Source organism: Trachemys scripta, chromosome 8 (assembly GCF_013100865.1).
Source record: "Trachemys scripta elegans isolate TJP31775 chromosome 8, CAS_Tse_1.0, whole genome shotgun sequence".
NCBI lineage: Eukaryota > Metazoa > Chordata > Testudines > Emydidae > Trachemys > Trachemys scripta.
Window position 1 is genome coordinate 34,448,413 of NC_048305.1, and position 22,077 is coordinate 34,470,489.

At 37.6% G+C, this 22,077-nt stretch overlaps 1 protein-coding gene across 2 annotated transcripts in view; it reads left to right on the top strand.

Annotated features, from left to right (window-relative positions):
• MATR3 (matrin 3) overlaps positions 1-22,077 on the top strand; it is a 46,476-nt gene that overhangs the window by 10,552 nt on the left and 13,847 nt on the right. For both annotated transcript variants that reach the window (XM_034780472.1, XM_034780473.1), the window contains exons 2-9: positions 4,609-5,673; positions 11,266-11,327; positions 11,989-12,030; positions 15,209-15,309; positions 17,142-17,194; positions 19,788-19,913; positions 20,573-20,698; positions 21,270-21,440. In XM_034780472.1, coding sequence (XP_034636363.1) covers positions 4,771-5,673; positions 11,266-11,327; positions 11,989-12,030; positions 15,209-15,309; positions 17,142-17,194; positions 19,788-19,913; positions 20,573-20,698; positions 21,270-21,440 — 1,584 coding nt within the window. In that variant the 5' untranslated portion in view covers positions 4,609-4,770. The remainder of the gene's footprint in view (positions 1-4,608; positions 5,674-11,265; positions 11,328-11,988; positions 12,031-15,208; positions 15,310-17,141; positions 17,195-19,787; positions 19,914-20,572; positions 20,699-21,269; positions 21,441-22,077) is intronic.

Here is a 22,077-nt window from a genome sequence, read left to right on the forward strand (position 1 = left end):
TCAGAGTTGGTAAGACAACTCCCACCTGTTTATGCTCTGTGTGTGTGTGTGTGTGTGTGTATATATAATATACATATCTCCTCAATATTTATTCCACTCTGTATGCATCCGAAGAAGTGGGCTGTAGTCCACGAAAGCTTATGCTCTAATAAATTTGTTAGTCTCTAAGGTGCCACAAGTACTCCTGTTCTTTTTGCGGATACAGACTAACATGGCTGCTACTCTGAAACATGTCAAATATGAAAACATTAAGCTAGGTTACAGTTTTGGCTTTATCTCTTTAAAGGAAGCATTTGTCAGATAATTTAGGTGAAATTTTTTTTAAAACCCCTAAAATGTTGTTAAACATGTTTTCATATTTTTATTTCAGTATTGGTATTTTTATTTAACCCTTTCCTACAAGTGTTTACAGTACTATACTGCTGCAGGAAAACCAGAAAGTGAAACTGACTAGAAACAAAAGTGAAATTGCTTGATTTTCATTGTCCAAACTGAGAAATACAAAGAGTAAAACAGCACGAACTATGAAATGTCATTTAGATTTTTAAAACTTTATTTTAATAACCCGGGGTATTTACACAGGTAAGGAAATTAATTTTTTTAAAAATACTTTCAACCTAAGTATACCTTTAAAGATGCTGATAAGGTTTGTATGGCTGAAGATTAATGTATCCTTAGAACTTAGACTTATGTAGTGCTATCCATTTGCTAAAGTAGAACTTATTGATTTTCATGGGGAATTTCCACTGAAATGGATGGCACAATATAGCTGTCAGACTTCTAAATGTTTAGAAACAGAGTATGAATACTGTTTCTATATTAAAATAGAACAAAAACCCAGTACTGTTTGAAAATCAGCATTAATAATGCCTGTGTATATGGCAGCTACACATTCAGTATGGTTCCAATTTTTCTTTTTTGCATTTTGTCAACCTTTAATTAGATTTATTTTGGAGAACTTTCTTGCACAACTTGTTTCTAAAGATTGTTTGACATTGTTCATGTTTATCTGTAGTTAGTATCACTTCGACTTTAAAAATGATCTAACGTTGAAATAGGTTTTACTATAAACTCTGTTTGATATCCATTTTCTGACTATAAATCTTTATAATTATAAATTTAGATTCCAAAACACATCTGTTACAATTTTAACTATACTGGGAACAGCACGTTCATAGCACTACACTCTGAACTGAGCTAAATCAAACCTCAATTCCTTCCACTGCTTTGATCAGTCATGGTCATCTTGTTAGTGTGGCTCAGTTGATGGCACACTCACTTTGAAGTCAGAAGATCTTGGAGTACAGGTTCATCAGGACTTGTCAATACCTGGTATAGACACTGTACTGTAGTCCTTCAAGGGCCTGCAATGTTAGAAATGCTGTCTTTTGAATGAGATGTTAAACTTGACCATGTGGAAATTAAACATCCTTTGGCTATGAAATTAGTGGCTCTTATTTCTTTCTTTCTGTCCCCTTCCTACTTTTGATCTTAATTTACAAACAAAAGACTGGTGGCAATCATCAGATGCCAATGATATAAGGAAATATTTAGAGACATCCACCCAGACACATAATTTCCCTCTATATTCTACTTCTGGACAGTTAACAAGGATAAACAGATTTATAGTATAGTACACAAACTACTAAAAGACCCACAATTCTGTCAGCAGTGGTTTCGCACATAATTGTCTTCCTTCATCCTCTCCTGAGTTTCTCTCCCTGCTATGTCTTTTCTGTGTTTGTAGTCTTCATTTCTGTTTTTCTGGCTTTCTCTTTTCCTCTTTGCAGATCTGCAGCATCCTTGCAGTAACACTCTGCAGAAACAATTCATATGTAGAACCAGGCTACAGAGTGAAACTCAGTTTCTCTCTGCGGCAGAACTCTGTATGAGGTGCTACTACTCAAACGATCTTGATTTTGTTCAATGGTATTCTGACCAAAGCTATGATCGTGAACTAACAATCAAGAAGTATGGCAGGAAGATTAGTGGTGGATCTGCTTTTGAGGGAAATACTGCTTTTTGAATAGTACTGTAGATAACTTTGGTGTCCTGTTCAACTGCTAGTTTAAGCAGGTTCTGATGTCCAAAGCTATGTGCATCAAGCTATTGCTGGGCATATGGCTGTATTGCTCAACCTTTGTTACCAGTTTCTAACTCACTGTTTTTGCAAAGTTCCTTGATAGACCTTAAGAACAGCACTATTAAAAAAACAAATTCTGTCCCATGCTACAAATGTATACTTGAACTGTACTTTAAGGATTTCATTTAATGTAGATGTATATAAAATGAAGTAAATTTTACTTTGTAAAGTAGTTTGTGAAGTACTTTGAAGGTAGTGTGAACTATTAGAGAATGCTGCTACCAACTTTATCTTGAATATGAGCAAGTCTGAACATATTTCTCTGATACTTTAACATTTAATTGGCTCTTCATTTTACAATACAGTCCAAAAATGTCCCTTTTTTATAAAGAGACTCCTGGAACATGTTCAGCTTGGGTCTTGGATCTCACCATCTCTCCTAGCCACCTGCCTTCTCTGTCCCTCCCTACATCCTTGCCACTGAGTAATTTATTGTGCAGCTACTGATGTCTGGAATATCCTTCTACCTCTTCACATCATTTGCTCTTTCTAAATAAGTTTTTTCCATGCTGCTTAATCTTATAGATCCCACCTGAAATTTATACAATGAAACTTATGTCAATTGACTGCAAAAGGCTGCAGATTTTTTTTAACCATAGGTAAAGCAAAATTATACTCATAACATTGGATGCATTGACAGTAGTCCTTTCTGTTGGCTTTGTGTATTATTCATATCTATTATAGGATTCACTACATCTCTGATATAAGTTATAAATATTTGGTAAAGCATCGATACGTATGACATATATATAGTATCTTTCACCCCAGAGGATACCAAAATGCTTTAGACTTAAAAATATTGGTGAAAAAATATTTTACTTTAGTCACCACTGAAAAATGGATTTAAATTCAGTATGCAGTTGTGAGGATCACACACTCGTAAACCCCTGTTTGTACTTTTGAATTTGCCTAGTGTTGGGAACGTGAAACTCTGCAAGGCTAAGTCCCTGGTGTGTGCCATAGAGCTTCTCTACTATTCATCTCTTTAGAGGAAGACCCCTGCTTTTATTCCCTTGTCTCACCCCAAAATGTCCCTCCTCTGACAGAAGGGTGCATGATTTGGGGCTGTATGATTTATATTCTATTCTCTGTTGCAAGGCCATTATGTTTTTATGGGTGAGTGGCCATGCAGGGGGGCTGAGTGGCCCTGCAGGAATTCAAAGAGTGTATTCTTTCCAGGACCCAAATGCAGTCATCTTTTGCTACCAGAGAAGGGCATTCATATGGGGAATTGGACTGCTTAGACTGCGCATGCCACCAGTCTGTAGAGGTATAAATATGAGGGAAAATACACTACCTCACCTCTCCACAAAAATGAAATCCCTTTGAAATACAGCATCTCTGCATTGGAATAAAACAGCTGTCAAAAAGTGTACAGAAACCCTACAAAACAGTGTAGGAAGTGAAGAATACCATATCCAATTGAAACTGCAGAAGAAATGTAATTAGGAAGAATATATTACTCTATTCTGGTATCCTAGGTAAATTCCAGATAATATTCATCTCTTGTGAAAAATGCTGAGGGACCTTTAACAACCATCGTGGTCATGATCTCAATTTTAAGTCACATCCAAAAGACAGCAGTATCATCAGTGTTTCCTAACAGTGTGTTGGTTCAGAACTGATGGGGATTGGGGGCGGGAAGAATAGCACCATCTTGTGATTTTTTTTTACCAGTGCCTCTTCCTGCAGCAATAGGGTTTTCCTTGAACGTCTCCCATCCAAGTACTGACCAAACCTGGCCTTACTTAGCTTGAGATCTGATAGCACAGGCTGATGTGTTATGGCTGTGGTACAGTGAATAGATTCATTTCATATGTGGTATTAACCATATAACTGCAATTTGAGCAAGAGGTCTTATTTACTTTCTACCAAATTAAACTTATTTTTCTTGTTCACATCTGTCTTCACTTCAGTAATTTGATTTGACTGCATAAAGGTTGAATATTATGTTTGGTCTTATTTACTAGATCTTATAGTAGACACTTGTTGCCCAGACTTCAGTTACTTATAACTTCCCTTTCGTCCTTTTCTATAGTGGTATAGTTTTCATTTCTAAATGTGTATATACCAAATTCATCTTGGTTTCCATGGCTTTGTGTTTTTTGTGGTCTTCTGGAACTTAGCATAGTAATGTAGGGTGTATACAAAACCATTAAAGATCAAGGCTTGTGTGCTAGTAAACTTGAGATGCTTTCTAACATCTAAAGCTTCTGAAATTCACTTATCTTCAGTATGACTCATTTTTTGTAGGAGAAGACTAGTTTGTATTAGGAGGAAAAACTACTGTATTTTTATCAAGTAATATATGTAGGTTCTGAGTACATCTCAAATCTGTTTAAGCTATGTAATAAAAGCCTTGTAAGATTGAGATCTTAAATGTTTTTTAGATCAACATGATGCATAAGTTTAAAACTGCATCTGTTTAAAGGGATTTATGACTAAAACTGCTTGTTTTTCTACAGAATTGTCTGGTGTTTCTCAGCTTGAAGAAGATCTACAGTCATTATTGATCCTTTTTTCTTGGCGTTACGATTTTGAAGTGAAGTTTACCTTTCTAGTGTGAGCTTTCTTTTCAGCCATCTTTAAAATTTTGATCCATAAAATAGACAAGCTATAGTTCTACAATGTCCAAGTCATTCCAGCAGTCATCTCTAAGTAGGGATTCACAAGGTCATGGGCGTGACCTGTCTGCAGGAATAGGCCTTCTTGCTGCTGCTACCCAGTCTTTAAGTATGCCAGCATCTCTTGGAAGGATGAACCAGGGTACTGCACGCCTTGCTAGCTTAATGAATCTTGGAATGAGTTCTTCATTGAACCAACAAGGATCTCATAGTGCACTGTCTTCTGCTAGTACCTCTTCCCATAATTTACAGTCTATTTTTAACATTGGAAGTAGAGGTCCACTCCCTTTGTCTTCTCAACACCGTGGAGATGCAGACCAGGCCACTAATATTTTGGCCAGCTTTGGTCTGTCTGCTAGAGACTTAGATGAACTGAGTCGCTATCCCGAGGACAAGATTACTCCTGAAAACTTGCCTCAAATCCTTCTACAACTTAAAAGGAGGAGAGCTGAAGAAGGTCCTTCATTGAGTTATGGTAGAGATGGCAGATCATCTACACGGGAGCCACCATACAGAGTACCTAGGGATGATTGGGAAGAAAAAAGGCACTTTAGAAGAGATAGTTTTGATGATCGTGGTCCTAGTCTCAACCCAGTGGTTGACTATGACCATGGAAGTCGTTCTCAAGAATCTGGTTATTATGACAGAATGGATTATGAAGATGACAGATTAAGAGATGGAGAAAGGTGTAGGGATGACTCTTTTTATGGTGAGACTTCGCATAACTATCATAAATATGAAAGTGAGTATGACAGAATGGGTCGTGGTCCTGGTCCTGAGAGATCTCTTTTTGAGAAAAAGAGAGGTGCTCCTCCAAATAGCAATATTGAAGACTTCCATGGATTCTTACCGAAGGGTTATCCCCATCTGTGCTCTATATGTGATATGCCAGTTCATTCTAATAAGGTGAGTTATGCATCAGATGCTTCTATTTTCCTTTACATTGTAGTATCTATTCTGTTTTTACCTATTTCTTTGACTATTTCTATAGCCTAATTACTTTTAAAATCTGAAAATTTGAGAGTGAAAAAGGCACTTTGTTTATTTACAAAGTAATTGTTAATGAACACTTTAAACCAGGGCTTTACATTAATATTCTATTTGCCCAGATTGCTTAACTTCAGACCAAACAGTTATCATCTGCTGGGATATCTTATTTATATTTTACATCCTACATGTTCTCTTAACCACAAACATCTGGCATTTAAGCAGTTTTTTTGGTGTTTTTTTGTTTTTGGTTGGTTTTTATTTTTATTTATTTATTTTTTGCAGTGTATCTATTGTGCTATTCAGGAAGCTAGATTCAGCTCTCCTCCACATCTGTCTTGATTGCTGATATATATATATGTAGTTAAGATGCATTCTTGCACAATACTGCTTTTTTCCTTGTCCATGGCCAAAGGGAAAGAGTTAATGTAGAGCCCTGGAACTTATTTGCAGGAGTATAATTCACATTTTAGATTAGCTCATTCTTGCCTTTTTAATTTCACTTTAACACTCTATCTCATACTATGGCTGAAATTTGTCGTCATTTTTTCTCCTTTTTTCACAACTTTCTTAGGCACACTTCAGACTCACTTTTTATTGTCACATGTTGCATCTGTCCCTTTAGAAGCTCAGAAAAAAATCAGTCTGCTGCTGCAGTATCCTGCGCTGTGTTCCTGGTAGCGTTCTTTTACTTGACTTGCAAATAGAGTGGATCTTCTGGTATATTTATTTTTGATCAGACTTCCCTCTTAAATTATTCATAATTATAGTTCAAGTCTCTGACAAGGTGACAATTTACTCAAACTGGCTTATTTGCTCAGATATTATTTCAGAGCCCTCTTACTTTCAGCTTTTTGGTTTTATTCATTCTTGCTGATTTTCAATATACTAGGCAGCTGAATTTTGAAATTGGCTTTTAATGCCCCTCTGGTCAAAATCAGTTACATTATTTTTCATTTGAAGGCTTTGGGGAAAATTATTCAAGTTAAGAATACATACATTTGCCTTAAAATTGATTTAATGTGGTGGTATTGTTACTAACTTTTTCTTTACAGTAACGTCTGGAAGTATTACCTACTCTTGAAACCATTTTAAAGTAATATTTTGTGTAAAATAACTCAAATTAAGAAACCCCAAGTGTCCATATAACTTGAGAATTTAGCTGTTATGTTGTATTTACTAACTTGACAAAGCAAATACAGGTTTATGAATTACTACTTCAGGTAACTCCAATCATTTTTTTCCTTTATTTGAAGTTTATTTTTGTAACTGATACAAACAATAAACAACAAACCCATATTATATGAAAATATCTTATTTGGTTACAGAAGTTAAATGTTAACATCTTGAGATACCATTATAAAGTATCTCCTGTTATAAAGATTCTTTTCAGCACTTTCACTTACTCTGTTCTGCTTGCTTTGTTTTGTACAGAAACTTGGCATAAAAGAAGCCAATTGTGAAAGGAAGCTTTTTTAGAATGTGAAAAAATATTTTCCCCCTTTGACAGTGTATTGAAAACACTTTAAATTTACAAACATTCTCCAGCTCACTTTAAATCGTTTAAGATTAAGTTAGTAACATAATCCATATGCAGGCTTAAACTTCCAATACATCATATAAAATATTTTGGAAATCGGTTCCTCTATTTTGCCAGGATCCAAATCCTGGGGTCTGCTTTCTTATCCAGAAATAACACCACTGCAAGAAGAAAGTATTTTCCTGCAATGATATAGGTACCATATTTTCTCCAGTTTTGTTAGATATTCCTTACGTTATGGTATTTCTGAGTCACAGGTAAAACACTAAGATCTGAATCCAATTCTAGGGGAAGCAGATTGGAATATGCTTCTGTGAGCTGGAACAACTCTAGCTTATTACTACAATATCTTCTTTCCTCTAAAATAAAATAGTATCAGGAGGATAGAGAAGGGATTGTGTGTTTTAGCAAAGTCTGCCAAAGGGAAAAACTTAACTTGACTTCACAAATATAAGAAGTTGCACTCCTTTTCTACATATGTTACTAGTTGTTCCTTTAACTTTATGTGTATAAATCTTCATTAATGACTGACAGCTTGTTCTAACATCTACTTGTGAAAAGAAATACTGCCCAAATTGTCTGATTAGGTACTTTATCAATTTTGACCCCCTACATCACAGAACAGGATTTAGGCAAATGTTACCTCCCTGCTCTCCCCGTAAAATAAAACAGAACCATTGTGATAGAGGGAACAGCATGAGCAGGTTAACTTGAAAGTAAAACATTCAAGAGACATGGGTTTCTAAAAGTAATAGTCAAGACTCTAATAAATAAATGTCTAAAGTTAGGCTCCTAAATAAGTTTGGCTTGATTTTTTTCCCCTAAAGTCATGAGCACCTTCAGCTGCCGTTGACTTCAGTGGGAGCTGAGGGTACTTAAAACTTTTGAAAATAGAGCAAAACCTATTTAAGAGTTTAATTTCAGACACCTACCTAGATCAATGTCTGTGTATAAATATGCCCTGAGAATTGGGAAACTTTGAACCTGAAGCAACCTGAGTAATATTTTAAGGAGTCTAGAACTCTTTTAATAGAATGTGGTAAAACTATTAAACAAAAAACTAACTAAGCAAGCTAACTTCACTTGAAAAATTAAATTGTAAATATATGTATAGGCTGGGTTTTCAAAAGAACCAGAATTTGAAATTCAATATGGAGTTGGGTGCCCAACTCCTTTATATGTGAAAATCCCAGTCAGAGTACACAGAGGATATTCGTTTGTCACTTTTAAAAAATAAACTTGTAAGCAACCTTCAAATACACATTTACTTCTAGCTGAGCCAGCCTTGGAAACTTTGCAAATTAAAAGTGCATTGTAAACTCTAAAGTTGACATTTTCCTATTGTTGAGGGGGTGCCTGTTTGTATTAAATGAGTTAAATCTGTTTGCACCACCTTTTAAAAGCTTAAAATGATCTTCCTTTCCTAAATTTGGCCTCCTATTTTTAAGTAATGAATGTTTGCTTTATAGTGTAATAAACTGGCTCTTGTTCACATATTTGTGCATTAGAGTCTTTGATATACGAGTTCACAATTGCAGAGCCAACAGTGGGCGCTCATATCTTGTGAATCCTGCACAAAGTGATGTCTTTTTTTTTTTTTTTAAGAACAACCAACCAACCTCTTACAGAGCGAGTGATCAGGATTTCATCCTGCTCTCTGATACGTTTTGTATATCTTAAAAAAAATCAGCCATACTGAATTCACTGTCCATTTTGGTCAATTTCATGGTCATAGGATTTTAAAAATAATAAGTTTCATGATTTCAGCTACTTGAATCTGAAATTTCACAGTGTTGTAATTATAGGGATCCTGACACACAAAGGAGTTGGGGGAAGGGGGGTCACAAGGTTATTGTAGGGGATGTCACGGTTCTGCTACCCTTACTTCTGTGCTGCTGCTGGCGGTGGCACTGCCTTCCAAGCAGGGCAGCTGGAGAATGGTGGCTGCTGGCTGGGAGCCCAGCTCTAAAGGCAGAGCCGCTGCCAGCAGCAACACAGAAGTAAGGATAGCATGGTATGGTATTGCCACCCTTACTTCTGCACTGCTGCTGGCGGGGCGCTGCCTTCAGAGCTGGGCACCCGGCCAACAGTCACCACTCTCCAGTCCTCTTCCCCCCAGGTCTGAAGGCAACACAGAAGTAAGGGTGGCAACACTGCAAACCCCCCCCAAAATAACCTTGTGACCTCCTGCAACTCCCTTCTGGGTCAGGACCCCCAATTTGAGAAACGCTGGTCTCTCCTGTAAAATCTATATAGTATAGGGTAAAAGCACACAAAAGACCAGATTTTATGGTCCGTGACGCATTTTTAATGATTGTGAATTTGGCAGGGCCCTAGTTATAGCTTAGTGACAATGCTGTATGGGAGACTTGAATTATCATTCTATTCTTTTGCTTCAAGGCCATTAAAACTCTGTGTTCTTGGAGGCAAGGCACTACAGTTAGCCTCAGATACTTCACTTCTTTACCCAGGAGAGGATGGTTATAACATCTTATAAAAATGGAAAATTTGCCCATACTGAGTAAGATTTTTCTGGAGAACAGAGAGAGGCCATCAATTTGTGCAGAATTTAAGCTTGAAAATAGAATTGTTCTATAACTAATTGCTCCAATACTTCCGCTGCTGATCATGGGTTTCCTTGACAGCAGCAGAGTGGAATTGATAAAGTTCTGGTCAGTTTCATTGCTACTTGTTTGGAACCTGATGATCAAGAGTGGAACTCAGAAATCATGTCCGTTTCATTCTTCAGTTGCTTATGAAAGTTGTGAGCAAGAGCCAGGCACTGGCCATCTTCATGAGGGAAGAGAACCAAAACTGGCCATTGGGGGAAGAATAGAGTAGCAGAGAACTCCCTTTAATGGTCGGAAGACTGGGGAAGACCGGCGAGGGGTGGAATTCAGTTCTTTCAGTAGTCATAGTCCTAGTTCAAATTTATCAGATACTTTCTAGCCAGAGGCTGATAGGGAAAATTGAACCCCTAGATAGGATCTAGGAATAGCCTCCTTAAAGAAATCCCAGAAACCTCCGTCTTCCTGTAAACTGAAGTACTGGGTTTATTATCAGGTTGTTGCCTCTGCACCTGATGGATGTGAGACCCTCCTGCCCTTCCCCAGTACTCCTCTTTTGTATCTGACTCTGGCTAGTAGTTTATCAAGTAAAGCTTTGGAAAATACGGTTTTTAACAGATCTACCAGACAACTAAGTCCTGTTTTAATGACCCAAGCAAATGAAGATTCTACCCCTTGGCTTTTGGAGTCTTTTCCACATTCTAGGGGTTCTTTTCATTAAACTTTTTCTGATGTTTAACCTAAATATTACTTTGCTTAATTCCATTACTCCTAGTTATACCTCTTTGTGTAATCCTAAACAAGTCCCCCTTCTCTTTGGTGTCTGTATCATTCAAATACTTGTACACTTCTATCTTTCCCTAACATAGTTGTCTGGCCGAGCTATGCACTTTCAGTTCTTTTAATCTTTCCTTATGTGTCAGTCCCTCTAACCCCTTAATGATTTTTGTTGCTCTTTTCTGAATTCCTTACGATTTTTCATCTTCTGGCTTTTGTGCTACCCATAACTGAATGCAGTATTTTTAAGTATATTAGTCTTTGTTAGGTGTAAAGCAGAGGGGTTAGGAAAAAATCTCAAGGCTATGAAAGGAAAATCTTGGGCTCCCTGCAGGCATACTCTAGCAATTTTCTCATGATGAGCTTTGCATATCTGAAGCCAGAATCAAGCCCATAGATTCCAGAGGACATTTTCCATCGGACACTTTGTCAGGTTATAACAGTTTTAAGGTAGGTCAAAATTCGTTGTATCTTTAAAGCACTACAAACAGACCTCAGTATCTATACACAAATATTTGTTAAATACCTCTGCATAGAAGAGTAGGTACATAGCTGTGCAGAGGGAATGGTTTGTTAAAAAAATATTTGACCCTATGTTGTTAATTGTAACTGTTTACTTTACTGCAGGAGTGGAACCACCATATCAATGGAGCAACCCACAGTCGACGTTGTCAGCTTCTTCTTGAAATGTATGAGTTTGAAATACCTTAAGCATTCTTGTGGCATGAGGGCATGTAGAATTAGAGAGCTGTTAACTATATTTTACAGAGCAGGTTTAAATAATTTGCCTGATGTGCACTGAAAAGACCAATACATTAAACTTGTTTTAGCCATTCCCCTTAAGCATCTCCGGGCCAAAAAGTAATTAAATTTGCTGGAGAAAGGCAATTTAGTCTCTACTAAGCTCTTATGATTTACATATGTTTAGACAGTGCCAACTAGCAGGTGTTCAATGTTTGTAACTTCTTGCAATACTCCCTAGTTATGCTTCTAGTGCGAACTTCCAAGAGTTTCTCCTTTCAGTCTGTTCTACATAATGTAGACTCAAACCTCTCCTGTTGTAATACTACAGATTATTGCTAGATATTTGATATTTAAGTATAATATACTTCCTAGTCTGGGGGGAAAAAAACACCTAATCTCCTAATTAGAATTAAAGTGCTTATGGCTGTTAGAAATTGCATTTGTTTAATGGCTGCCAATCATGCTGTCCAAATTATTCCTGTACAATGTGTTCATGTTTTCCTGCTTCCTGTGAAAAATGTGAATTTGCAGTAGTTTTGTGTAGATAGTGTCCTTTGCAATCCTAATTTTATATCTTATTTATAAATGACCTTTTTTTATTTAAAGATATCCAGAGTGGAATCCTGATAATGATTCTGGACATGGAATGTAAGTAAAACAAGAACAATGCAAAATACAAGTTACTTTTATATTGGAAGTACAAAATGCAATGAAATGATTGTAATTAAAAGTTGGCATTTTTTCAACTTTGTCAAATATTGGAAATACTAAAATCATTCAGTGTGTCAGAACAAAGGGGCTCAGTTTCCTATCACGCAATATAGGATAGAGTGCAGGGTTTGGAGTTTTTTTAAGTTTTATCCTATCTGGACATTTCACCATATAACGAAATGTGGATGACTGCTCTTTATACCAGCTGAAAAGCAGCACTGATTTAACTGAGTTGGCTCTCCTTGTGTAATTATATCCAGGAAATAGAGAAATTGTCTGGAGTGTAGCTGTTTAAATCAGATTGAGGATTTGTAAAATGAATCTGCATTTTTCTGCTTATTGCAACTTTAGATAAAAATTTATAATGAACTATATTATAAATCCTGGTGATAGCAGGAGGGAACTAAATGACACTACTAAAATATTGAAAATTAAAGCCGTAATTCTGACTTCAACAGGACTACTCTTGCTTATAATTAAATATAATCTTAATTGCTTTTAGAATCTGGGACTAAAATTTTATTTTTATTAACTTTTCTATTAATGGCATAAAATTGCTGTAGTGTTAACAGTGAGAAGTTATTTAGACTTCTGATACATTAACAAAGTTATTGTTAACTTTTTAATACACAGGCCAGGTTTTGTTTTAAATCTCACCCCCTTGGGAGCCTACATGACTAAATCCTGCACCAGTGTCATAGGTGCGAGTTTTGCCATTGACTTCAGTGAGACCAGGATTAGGTCATTGACTTGTGGAAGTTCAGTGTATGGAAAGGTGATGCTGATTCCAAATAGAGAATTGGTTTTTGCATATCAATTTTGAGTTTGATGTTTACATTGAGGATGTTAATGAGGCTCTAGACCAGTGGTTCCCAAACTTGTTCCACTGCTTGTGCAGGGAAAGCCCCTGGCGGGCCGGGGTGGTTTGTTTACCTGCCGTGTCCACAGGTTTGGCTGATCGTGGTTCCCAGTGGCCGCGGTTTGCTGCTCCAGGCCAACGGGAGCCGCTGGAAGCAGTGCGGGCTGAGGGACATACTGGCCGCCGCTTCCAGCAACTCCCATTGGCCTGGAGCAGTGAACGGCCACTCGGAGCTGCAATCGGCCGAACCTGCGGACACAGCAGGTAAACAAACTGCCCCGGCCCACCAGGGGCTTTCCCTGCACAAGCGGTGGAACAAGTTTGGGAAACACTGCTCTAGACTTTTCTTTTTCAGCAAATAGGAGTATTTTAAGCTTGAAACTTTAGTAGAATTTCAGATTTTACATAATTTTTTTAATGATTAGGAAGTTAGATATAAATGGCCATTTTAGCAATTTAAGACTCTAAAATGGGAAGAAAGTAAACATGTAAGTAAAAAATTGAAATATGATTTTTAAGTGACTTTATTTATAAAAATCCTGATTTTTATCTGCTTTGATGTCTACTGTCTCCTTCACTCCTTCATGTTCTCTCTGGAGGAGTTTGTGCAGAGAATAGGGAATAATAAATTGCAGAATGAAAACTTGAAGGAATTAATTATTAAATAGCTTTACATGGTGATCATGTAAAATTTATCTAATTAAACATTTCCCTAAAAGAACTAAAGAAATCTATCATTTAGGAAAGTATCTGCCTTTAAAGTAAATTACACTAAGACTGAAATGTTAGCTATAAAATTGCCAGATTTGGAGACGTAATCCTGCCATAAAACCTATGGGATAAAAATGGTTGTTAAATTCTTTGATACCTAGGAATCCAAATCTCAAATTTGGGGTTCAGTGTCAGGTCATGACTTCAGCAAATGATCACAGATGTGGAGCATGGGAAAAAGTCTTCAATTTCTGCCTTGGAAATTTCACTGTCCCAAAATAATTAGGTTGAAGCTGGACAAACTTTTTTTTAATGAAGCACAGACTACTTATTTCTAAGGCGTAGGCTGACTTGCTAAAACTTCATGGTCAGACTTCTAATGCAAATGCCAGATACCTGAAAGATTCTGTGTGAGAAGATTTTCAGGGTTGCTCTTTTGATCAGGCAGCGTTAAGACTTTTTGTTTTCACTAAACTTTTTCCCTAGACATAAAAATATGTTGCATTTAGGGTGCTCACATTGCAGTGGGGCATATAGCATATTGTATTTGTAATATTCAATAATGAATACTGTAGCTATTAGCTGCTAAAATAGAATAACTTTTACAAATTTCCACTTAATTCTTAGTTAAACTACTAGTACAAGTAATTAATCTTTAAACTGTAAACAACTTGATACAATAAAGATGGAGAAGTAAATTTTAATTATTATTACTGTGGTAATTTTATATTTAGCCGTAATAATATTAATAGTGTAGCCATTAGTGATTTATACAGCTCATCCCATATAAGTGCCAGTAAAGCTGTTAAATCATCAGATGTGTGGTGGTATATCAGAGCTATAAATGGACAACACATACCATTGGAAGAAGTAGAGTACTGGTTTTCCAGTGTGATGGAGCACTTGCTCTCTATCCCTGGTACATCCTAAGACAGGACTTTATTGTTGAAGCATTATATGTAGAAAATAATGTCTTTAATAATCCACTCTTCAGTTGTGTGGAGGAAGCTTTCCCAGATGCATAGAAGGGCCTTAAACTGTCAACAGATTTAGGATTTTGTTTAAAAAAATATATATTTTCTAGCCCTTATGGTTGCAAAAAGTCTTTTAAATGTAAAGAGGGTTATTTTTTTCCTGAGTTCTTCAGACACCTACTAACTAGAGGTGGTGGATACAGGTGAAGTTCCAAGGCAGGGTCCAGGAATAACACCTTTGTTAGAAATCCCACCAGCCTCCACCTTTTCAGAAGCTTCTCAGCATGTGTTGTACCTGGATCTCTTTAGCAGATAGACCCAAAAGATGAAGGTGGCCATCTTTTGCTTCAGGATTAGTTCTTTGGCTAATAGGAATTGGGTAAACTCCCCAAACTTTGTAGAAAAGCTTACTGTGAGTTTGGGAGGTTTCTAGAATTAGTTGTAATTTTTCTTTCCCTCAAGGGTATGGTATCAAATGTATTTGTGATGAGGACATAAACTTTTCACCAAGCCCCTAGAAAAGTTTTCTTGTAAAGATTTAATATGCTTTGTTTTGTACCTCCATTTCTAGGGGTGATCGGTCTATGTTGCAGCAATCTACAAATCCTGCACCAGGAATTTTGGGGCCGCCACCACCTCCGTTTCATCTTGGACCACCAATTGGGCCAAGAGGTAACATGAGTAAACAAATCTTTTTCAATGCACTCTTTTCAAATTCCTGGTTATCTGAAATGTTGGATTCTACTAAATGGCACATGTAACTCTATGCAGTGTGAGAGTCAAAACTTAGCTAAGGAAACTGAAGGATTTCACAGCAGCATTAATTTAGCCACACATTTTATTTTGAGTTTGTTTGAAGTTGACACTGTCAGAGTAAACTCAGGAACTTCAAAAATAGTTTAAACTTTTCTTTTGTTACTAAAATCATATATTGTTAAAACAAAAAAAACCAACAACCCTACCTTTCATTTATGCTATTTACTTTTCCACTTCAAGTAATATGAATCATTAAAGTAGATGTGAGAATCTTGCTTTCTGGGTGTCATTCTCTAGAGTCTAGCATCATGTTAGTGCATATCTGTCTTGCAAACACTGCAGAAAAATGTTTTGAAGAGAACTAATGCTTTCATTAGTTTCTTTTCATTCATACTTTGAAATTTCATAACAATTTCATAAGCCTAAATTTTGAACCTTAATGAACTACTTAACAGATGTGCTTTAATTTATTCCTTAATATATGCAGTATGGTAGAATCAGTGTTGCTGTAGGGTCATAATTCTGAGGTTTGCATCTAAAATCTCAACCATAACATTACATTAACTTTTTTTTTGCCCTTTAATAAAACGTTTCAGCTCATTTACGTATAAATAAATATGGGAGACTTTTCACTATAGCAGATCTGTTGAATTCCACTTGGGTTATTGGGGTCAATGCATACTTAAGTGACTTCAGCATTGCGGCAGTGTGCTCTGGATCGATATCTAAAAGCAGTAGTTCTCAACCTTTTTGGGACCCATTTGTAAACCTTGCTGGCCTGTTGTGACCCAGACACTCCCCAAGATGCCCCCAGACCCAGTGTAGGCCTCCTCCCCTGCTAGAGGTCTATCGGGGGCTTGGAGCTAAGATTCCAGATGCTCCAGCCAGATGTGAAAACCTGGGAACTCCCCACCAGCAATTGGGGCTGAGGGAGGCAGCAAGCTGAGATAGCTCCCTCATGGCTCCCAGGATGGGAGGATTTGGGGGCCCTGGGGATAAAATGGGGAGGCTTGGGGAAGGAACTGGGGATGCATTGGGGAAGATCTGGGGACCAGGACAGGTGAGATGACAAAAGGGATCGCCTGGCTGTTTGGGAGGGGTACATTGAGAGAGCTGGGCTGGGGAGCGGGACACAGGGTATGGAAGATGAGGTGTGCCTGGCTGCTGGGCAGGAGGTACATTGGGGGTGGGGGGTACTTAACAGAGATTGTGAAACCAACTGCTTTCTTCCCATTTCTGTCCTGTGGAGTGCGCTGGGCTCGTCACAATGCCTAGCGCAGGGAGCTTTCCACGGTTGCTGTGCCATTCATGTTTGGCCCAAATGGCATTGTGACCTGATGCATGTGGTTGCAGTGCCACTTGATCAAATTTGACCTGGCCTGGCCAGTCCCCAGTCATGATAGAGAGGCAGGTTGGCCAAACCTGAATAGTACTGTGGCTCTGTGCACCAGGTTGCAACACCCGGAGCAGGGAGCTGAACCAGCCCTCTGGGCCTTTGACACATTCTGGCGACCCCAATTTTGAGTCACAACCCATGGATTTTGATTCTCAAGGTTTGCTGGTAAAATATTACGTGTGAATTTGATTTCTTATAAATTTACAGTAATTTGAATTAAACATTTGAAAAATAACTTTGTTATGGCATTACAAGTGATCTTTAACTTACTGCATTTTAAAAAGATGAAATGTCAACAGTAACTATAACTCATTTAAGTGTTGCTTATATATTTTTAATTTCTAATATAAAGGGGCTGGAAATGGAAACATGCCAGGACCACGACATATGCAGAAAGACAGAATGGTTAGTATTAAATTATCATTCTAACAATCAGCTTTACAAAACAGTAATATCCAGCTACACTGATATGAAGCTTGCCCATTTTAATATATTCTACAGGAGGAAATTAGATGTCTTTGAGAGGTGGTAGAATTATTTTTATTTATATGATGGTCCTGTTGTGCTGGGTGCTGTGTACACACAGAGGCAACCCCTATCCCAAAGAGCTTACAGTCTAAATGGACAAAATGTATGATAGGGGAAATAGAGGCATGGAAAGGTGACTTACCTACATCAGATCATGCAGCACGTCAGTAGTGCAGCCAGGAATAGAGCCCAGGTCTCTGACTTCCAGTCCAGTTTGGCCACAGGACTCAAACTGCCTTTATAGAATCTTTCATATCTAGCTCACTTGAATACAGTACAAGTTGATAGTGACAGTCATTACGGTTGTGATTTGCTGTCTGTTGTAAAATGGATTGGTATTCAGTCCACATACCAGACAGTCGTATGGACTTCATTGCTGTTGGTACCAAGTGGAAATCTTGTTAGTCTTAGCAAAGAGGTCAAGAATTGAAGAAACCTGGAGACAAACACGGCTTTTGGGGTAATCTCTCAAGGTTGATATTGAGACACCTTGCATTTCCCTTAGCCATACCATGCCTGCTTGTGACTAACCATAAAACCTTGAAAAAACAGGTTTATAACTCCTTTGTAAGAGAGGTTCCTTATGTTGTTCTGTTTTACAACACAGACTAGAGAGTTTGAGTGTTGACCACCACTTCTCAGCCCTTTTGGTAGTTACATACCTTGGTAAGAGGCACCTGAGAAACAGAAGAGGGGAAAAAATAAGACAAGCCTGACCAAAACATTCAAAAGTCTGTTTTCCAAATTCCTTGAAGCTTCAAACATTGCATTTCTGAGTGGTGTAGTCTAGTCATAAGTCAGTTTTAGGTCGAGATGCAGCAGGGAACATAGCCATCTATACATGAGAATGTTGTTCTCCATTGTTTGAGCTTTTTGGTCTTACAGTCTGTACATCATGTAATGCTTACACAAATGCACTAATTTTTCTGTTTTTTTTTTTTAATCACCATTAAAGCAGATGCAAACTGATGTAAGAAACTTAAATTGTTTCTGTGCTGCTGGTGCCGTACATCTCAATTTTCAGTGACAGTCATTACTGTTATGCTCACAGAAATTCATTTTAATCTCATTTGCACAGGGGATAATAATCTTGACAGTGCTTCAAGGACTGTCAGATTTTTTTTTTTTTTTTTTTTTTTGTGGAGAGGGTGCAAAATAGGGATATCTTTAAAATGTATCAGGGTAGATTTCTTTTTATTCAAAGTTGTTGTAGGATGTTGAAGCAAACAGCTTAGTCTAATATACAAATCTCCCCCCCCCCCCCCCAAAAAAAAAAAAAAGGTAAGAATCTATTTAATGTATATTCTTTTGGATTAAAATTACCAAGTATATCAGTCGTCATGTTTCACCACCTACTATGATCAGTGTCGTGATCCACCAAGTGAATGGGCACCACATTGTTAAATGGACCCAAACTTTTTATCCCATGTGGGTCTGGGCTGTGTCTAGACACTGTTTCTAGATCTGGCTTCTAAAGTACATTTCCAGGGTGCAAATTCCCTGTCTGGTCCCATTCCTTGGGATAAGGGACTCCACAGTCCAACTGCCGTAGGCTTTGAAGCTATTACTGAGACCTCCCAAGCCTCTCCAGCTGCTTTACATGTTCTCCCCGAGTCCAGCCCAGCTTGGGGGGAGTCTCTGGTTTACAGTTTAACCTCTTGGGGAACATGTGATAGTTAAAGCAAGGAATATAGGCTTTGCCGGGAACTTCTTAAGCATACACACCCTTTATTCTTTGGCACAGTAGAGCTTATAAATCTAAGGCAAAACAAAACAAAAAAAACCCACCAGAACACAATCTCCTTCTGAATCCTCGCCATTCTGGAGAGTCCCTGGGGGGGATGGCAAAATCCCTCCTGCTCCCAGTCCTCCAGCTGACTTCTATTTCTGGGGATGAAATGACTCCCTCGCTTAGAGAGCATGTCACCTTTAAAGCAGTCTGTGACACCTCTTTGTTCTTCTGATGGGGATTTTCCTTGCTCTGACCCCCGGTGAGATTGCTGGGGCAGAGAGTCATTAAAAGTAAATGTTTGTCAGTAGCAGCGCTACTGTTCTATTCAATTTTGAAGGCTGTATTTCAGCTTCCCAAGCAGTCTGTTCCTGCCACAAAATGTCAGTTCCAATCCACAGTGAAGGTCTACAATGTTAAATGCAATTCATAAACCAGAAAGAAATTCATAAATTGATATAGAATTATCCCCAGACTGTGTCAATCATTATCTTAAGTAAGAATAAATTCCTTCTTTTGTGTACGGAGTTGACTTATGTACCCTTGGAATTCCCTGCCTTGTCCTGATGCATGTAGTTACAGCTGGAGAGAGGACATTGGTAAATGGTTCTTATTTTCTTAGGTAATTTTAGATCAGATTTGGGGGCTGTAATCCTTCGATGATGTCTTTGTTAGTTGACATGCTATTTCATTTCATGCTATTGATAAACTTTACTAGCTAGTTCTTTCTGCTTTTATCAGGAAACAAGCAGAGTTGTTCACATTATGGATTTTCAGAGAGGGAAAAACTTGAGGTACCAATTGCTGCAGCTCGTTGAGCCATTTGGAATAATTACAAATCATCTGATTCTAAACAAAATTAATGAGGTAAGTTTATTTAAATCTTTTGGTGGCATAATTAGTATTGGGTAACATTTCACTGTATCAGCGAACACTACACAACTTTACAGCATTTGTGAAAGTGAGCACTCTTAGTTTACAAAGCCACTTACATTACGAATCCTTATTCGTTATTTAGATTGAAATTTTTTGCTTGTTCTCAGACCAAATGAGTCCTTAGAATTCTCCATGTTCCCTGGAATATACTGGGTATCATCTTGTCATCACAGGAGGGGAACGCTAAGGGGAAGGAGGGTTAATGTCTTCTCTTTTTTTCTTTTTTCTCCCTTGGAACACAGAAATTAAATACACTGAGATAATATTCTGCAACATTACATTTAATTTGTGTTTAAATTTGTAACTTTGATTGTTTAAAGTTATATTAACAGTAATTTGTCCTGAGCATATACTGTTTTTTTGGTGTACCCCTTAGTAATATGCTATATGCAATTTATACCTAACTCTATGGGGCCAATTAATGCTACTGTAAAAAGCTTTGACTCTTGCATTTCCTGACTGCATTTTTTAAGAAGTGCATCTTATTTTGCCAGAGAGGCACACAACAGCACAAGCTCTTAGACAAAGTATTCATGCCTAAAAGAGTAATACTGAAGTAAATGCAGAAATAAATTCTTATACAATTTCAGGCATTTATTGAAATGTCCACTACTGAAGATGCCCAGGCTGCAGTGGAATATTATATGACAACACCAGCTCTAGTATTTGGCAAACCAGTAAGAGTGCACTTATCCCACAAATATAAAAGAATAAAGGTAAATTAATTTTTGCATTTTTAAAATCTTATTTTTAATCAGTATAATATATTCAATGTTATGTTAATGTTTAATTTTTGCATTAATTTGTTTTCAGTTATGTTTAAGGGTAAGATTGTCATGGATATTTTTAGTAAAAGTCTGGGACAGGTCACAGGCTTCCATGAATTTTTCTGTATTGCCCGTGACCTGTCTTGACTTTTACTAAAAATATCCATGATAAAATGGGAAGGGACTAGGCAGCTGCGGGGTCGCTGGGAGCTTCAGGGTTCCCCTGCCCCCGCGGCGGCCCTTGAGCTGCCGGGGTCCCCTTGCCCCCCACGACCAGTTAGCTGCTGGAGTCACGCGGCCGGGGTACTTCAACTCCCTGCCCACTGCGGGAGGCAGCAGGACTTTGCAGCTCCCAGTCACCAGCCAAAATCGGTGCCTTACTTATGTTTCAGTTGTAATGCATATAGTAAAATCAGAAACTTAATCTTTAATATAAATGTCATTTATTGATTTTAAGTTATATAAATGTCAGATTTTATGTAGTAATTATTTTTAAGGTTTCACAAACTCTTAATTTTAGAAACCAGAAGGGAAGCCTGACCAAAAAACGGAGCCACCAAAGCCAGAACCTGGTCGTGTGATTCACCTCAGTAACTTACCTCATTCAGGATATTCTGACAATGCCGTAATCAAACTAGCTGAGCCATATGGAAAAATAAAGAATTACATACTGATGAGAATGAAAAGCCAGGTAATTCACCCTAGCCACTTACATAACTGAGTTGATTCATGTATAATTAAATGGAAAGTTCAATAGATCTGCCTGCAAGAAACCAGAGATTCTTTCAAGATTTTAAATTGGGAACTTGATTACATGGATTGTGAGAGCTCCAAGGTGGATACTGTCTGAATATCTGAAAAACTAAGTTGAGGTGGTTTTTTGGAATTAGGGAGAAATGTTCAAGGCAGAATAAAATGTTTACGTTTGATCTTGAAGATTGATACCTCTATTTTGCCATCTTTTTTTTCTGATTCAGTATGAATATGGAAACTACTGGAGAACATGGCAAAATATAGGAGTTTCACATTATGCCAGCATGTACCTCACTTTAAACTGTTAAGCCATATCCTAGTGGGGCGTGTCTAGTAAAAGGAGAGGAACTCATAAGCATCCTAGATCTATGAAACTATGCAGTATTGGACACGATATTTAATTAGCTCCTATATAGGTAAAAATCTGTGGGATCTTTGCAATGATTAAAAACAATATCAAGAGCCAATCATAGACTGCTCATAAAAACCTTAACAAATAATTACATAGCAACAATAAAAAGCCCTTTTTCCTCCCTCACTCCTTCCAAAGATAGGGCATTGCTGGGGTTTGATTT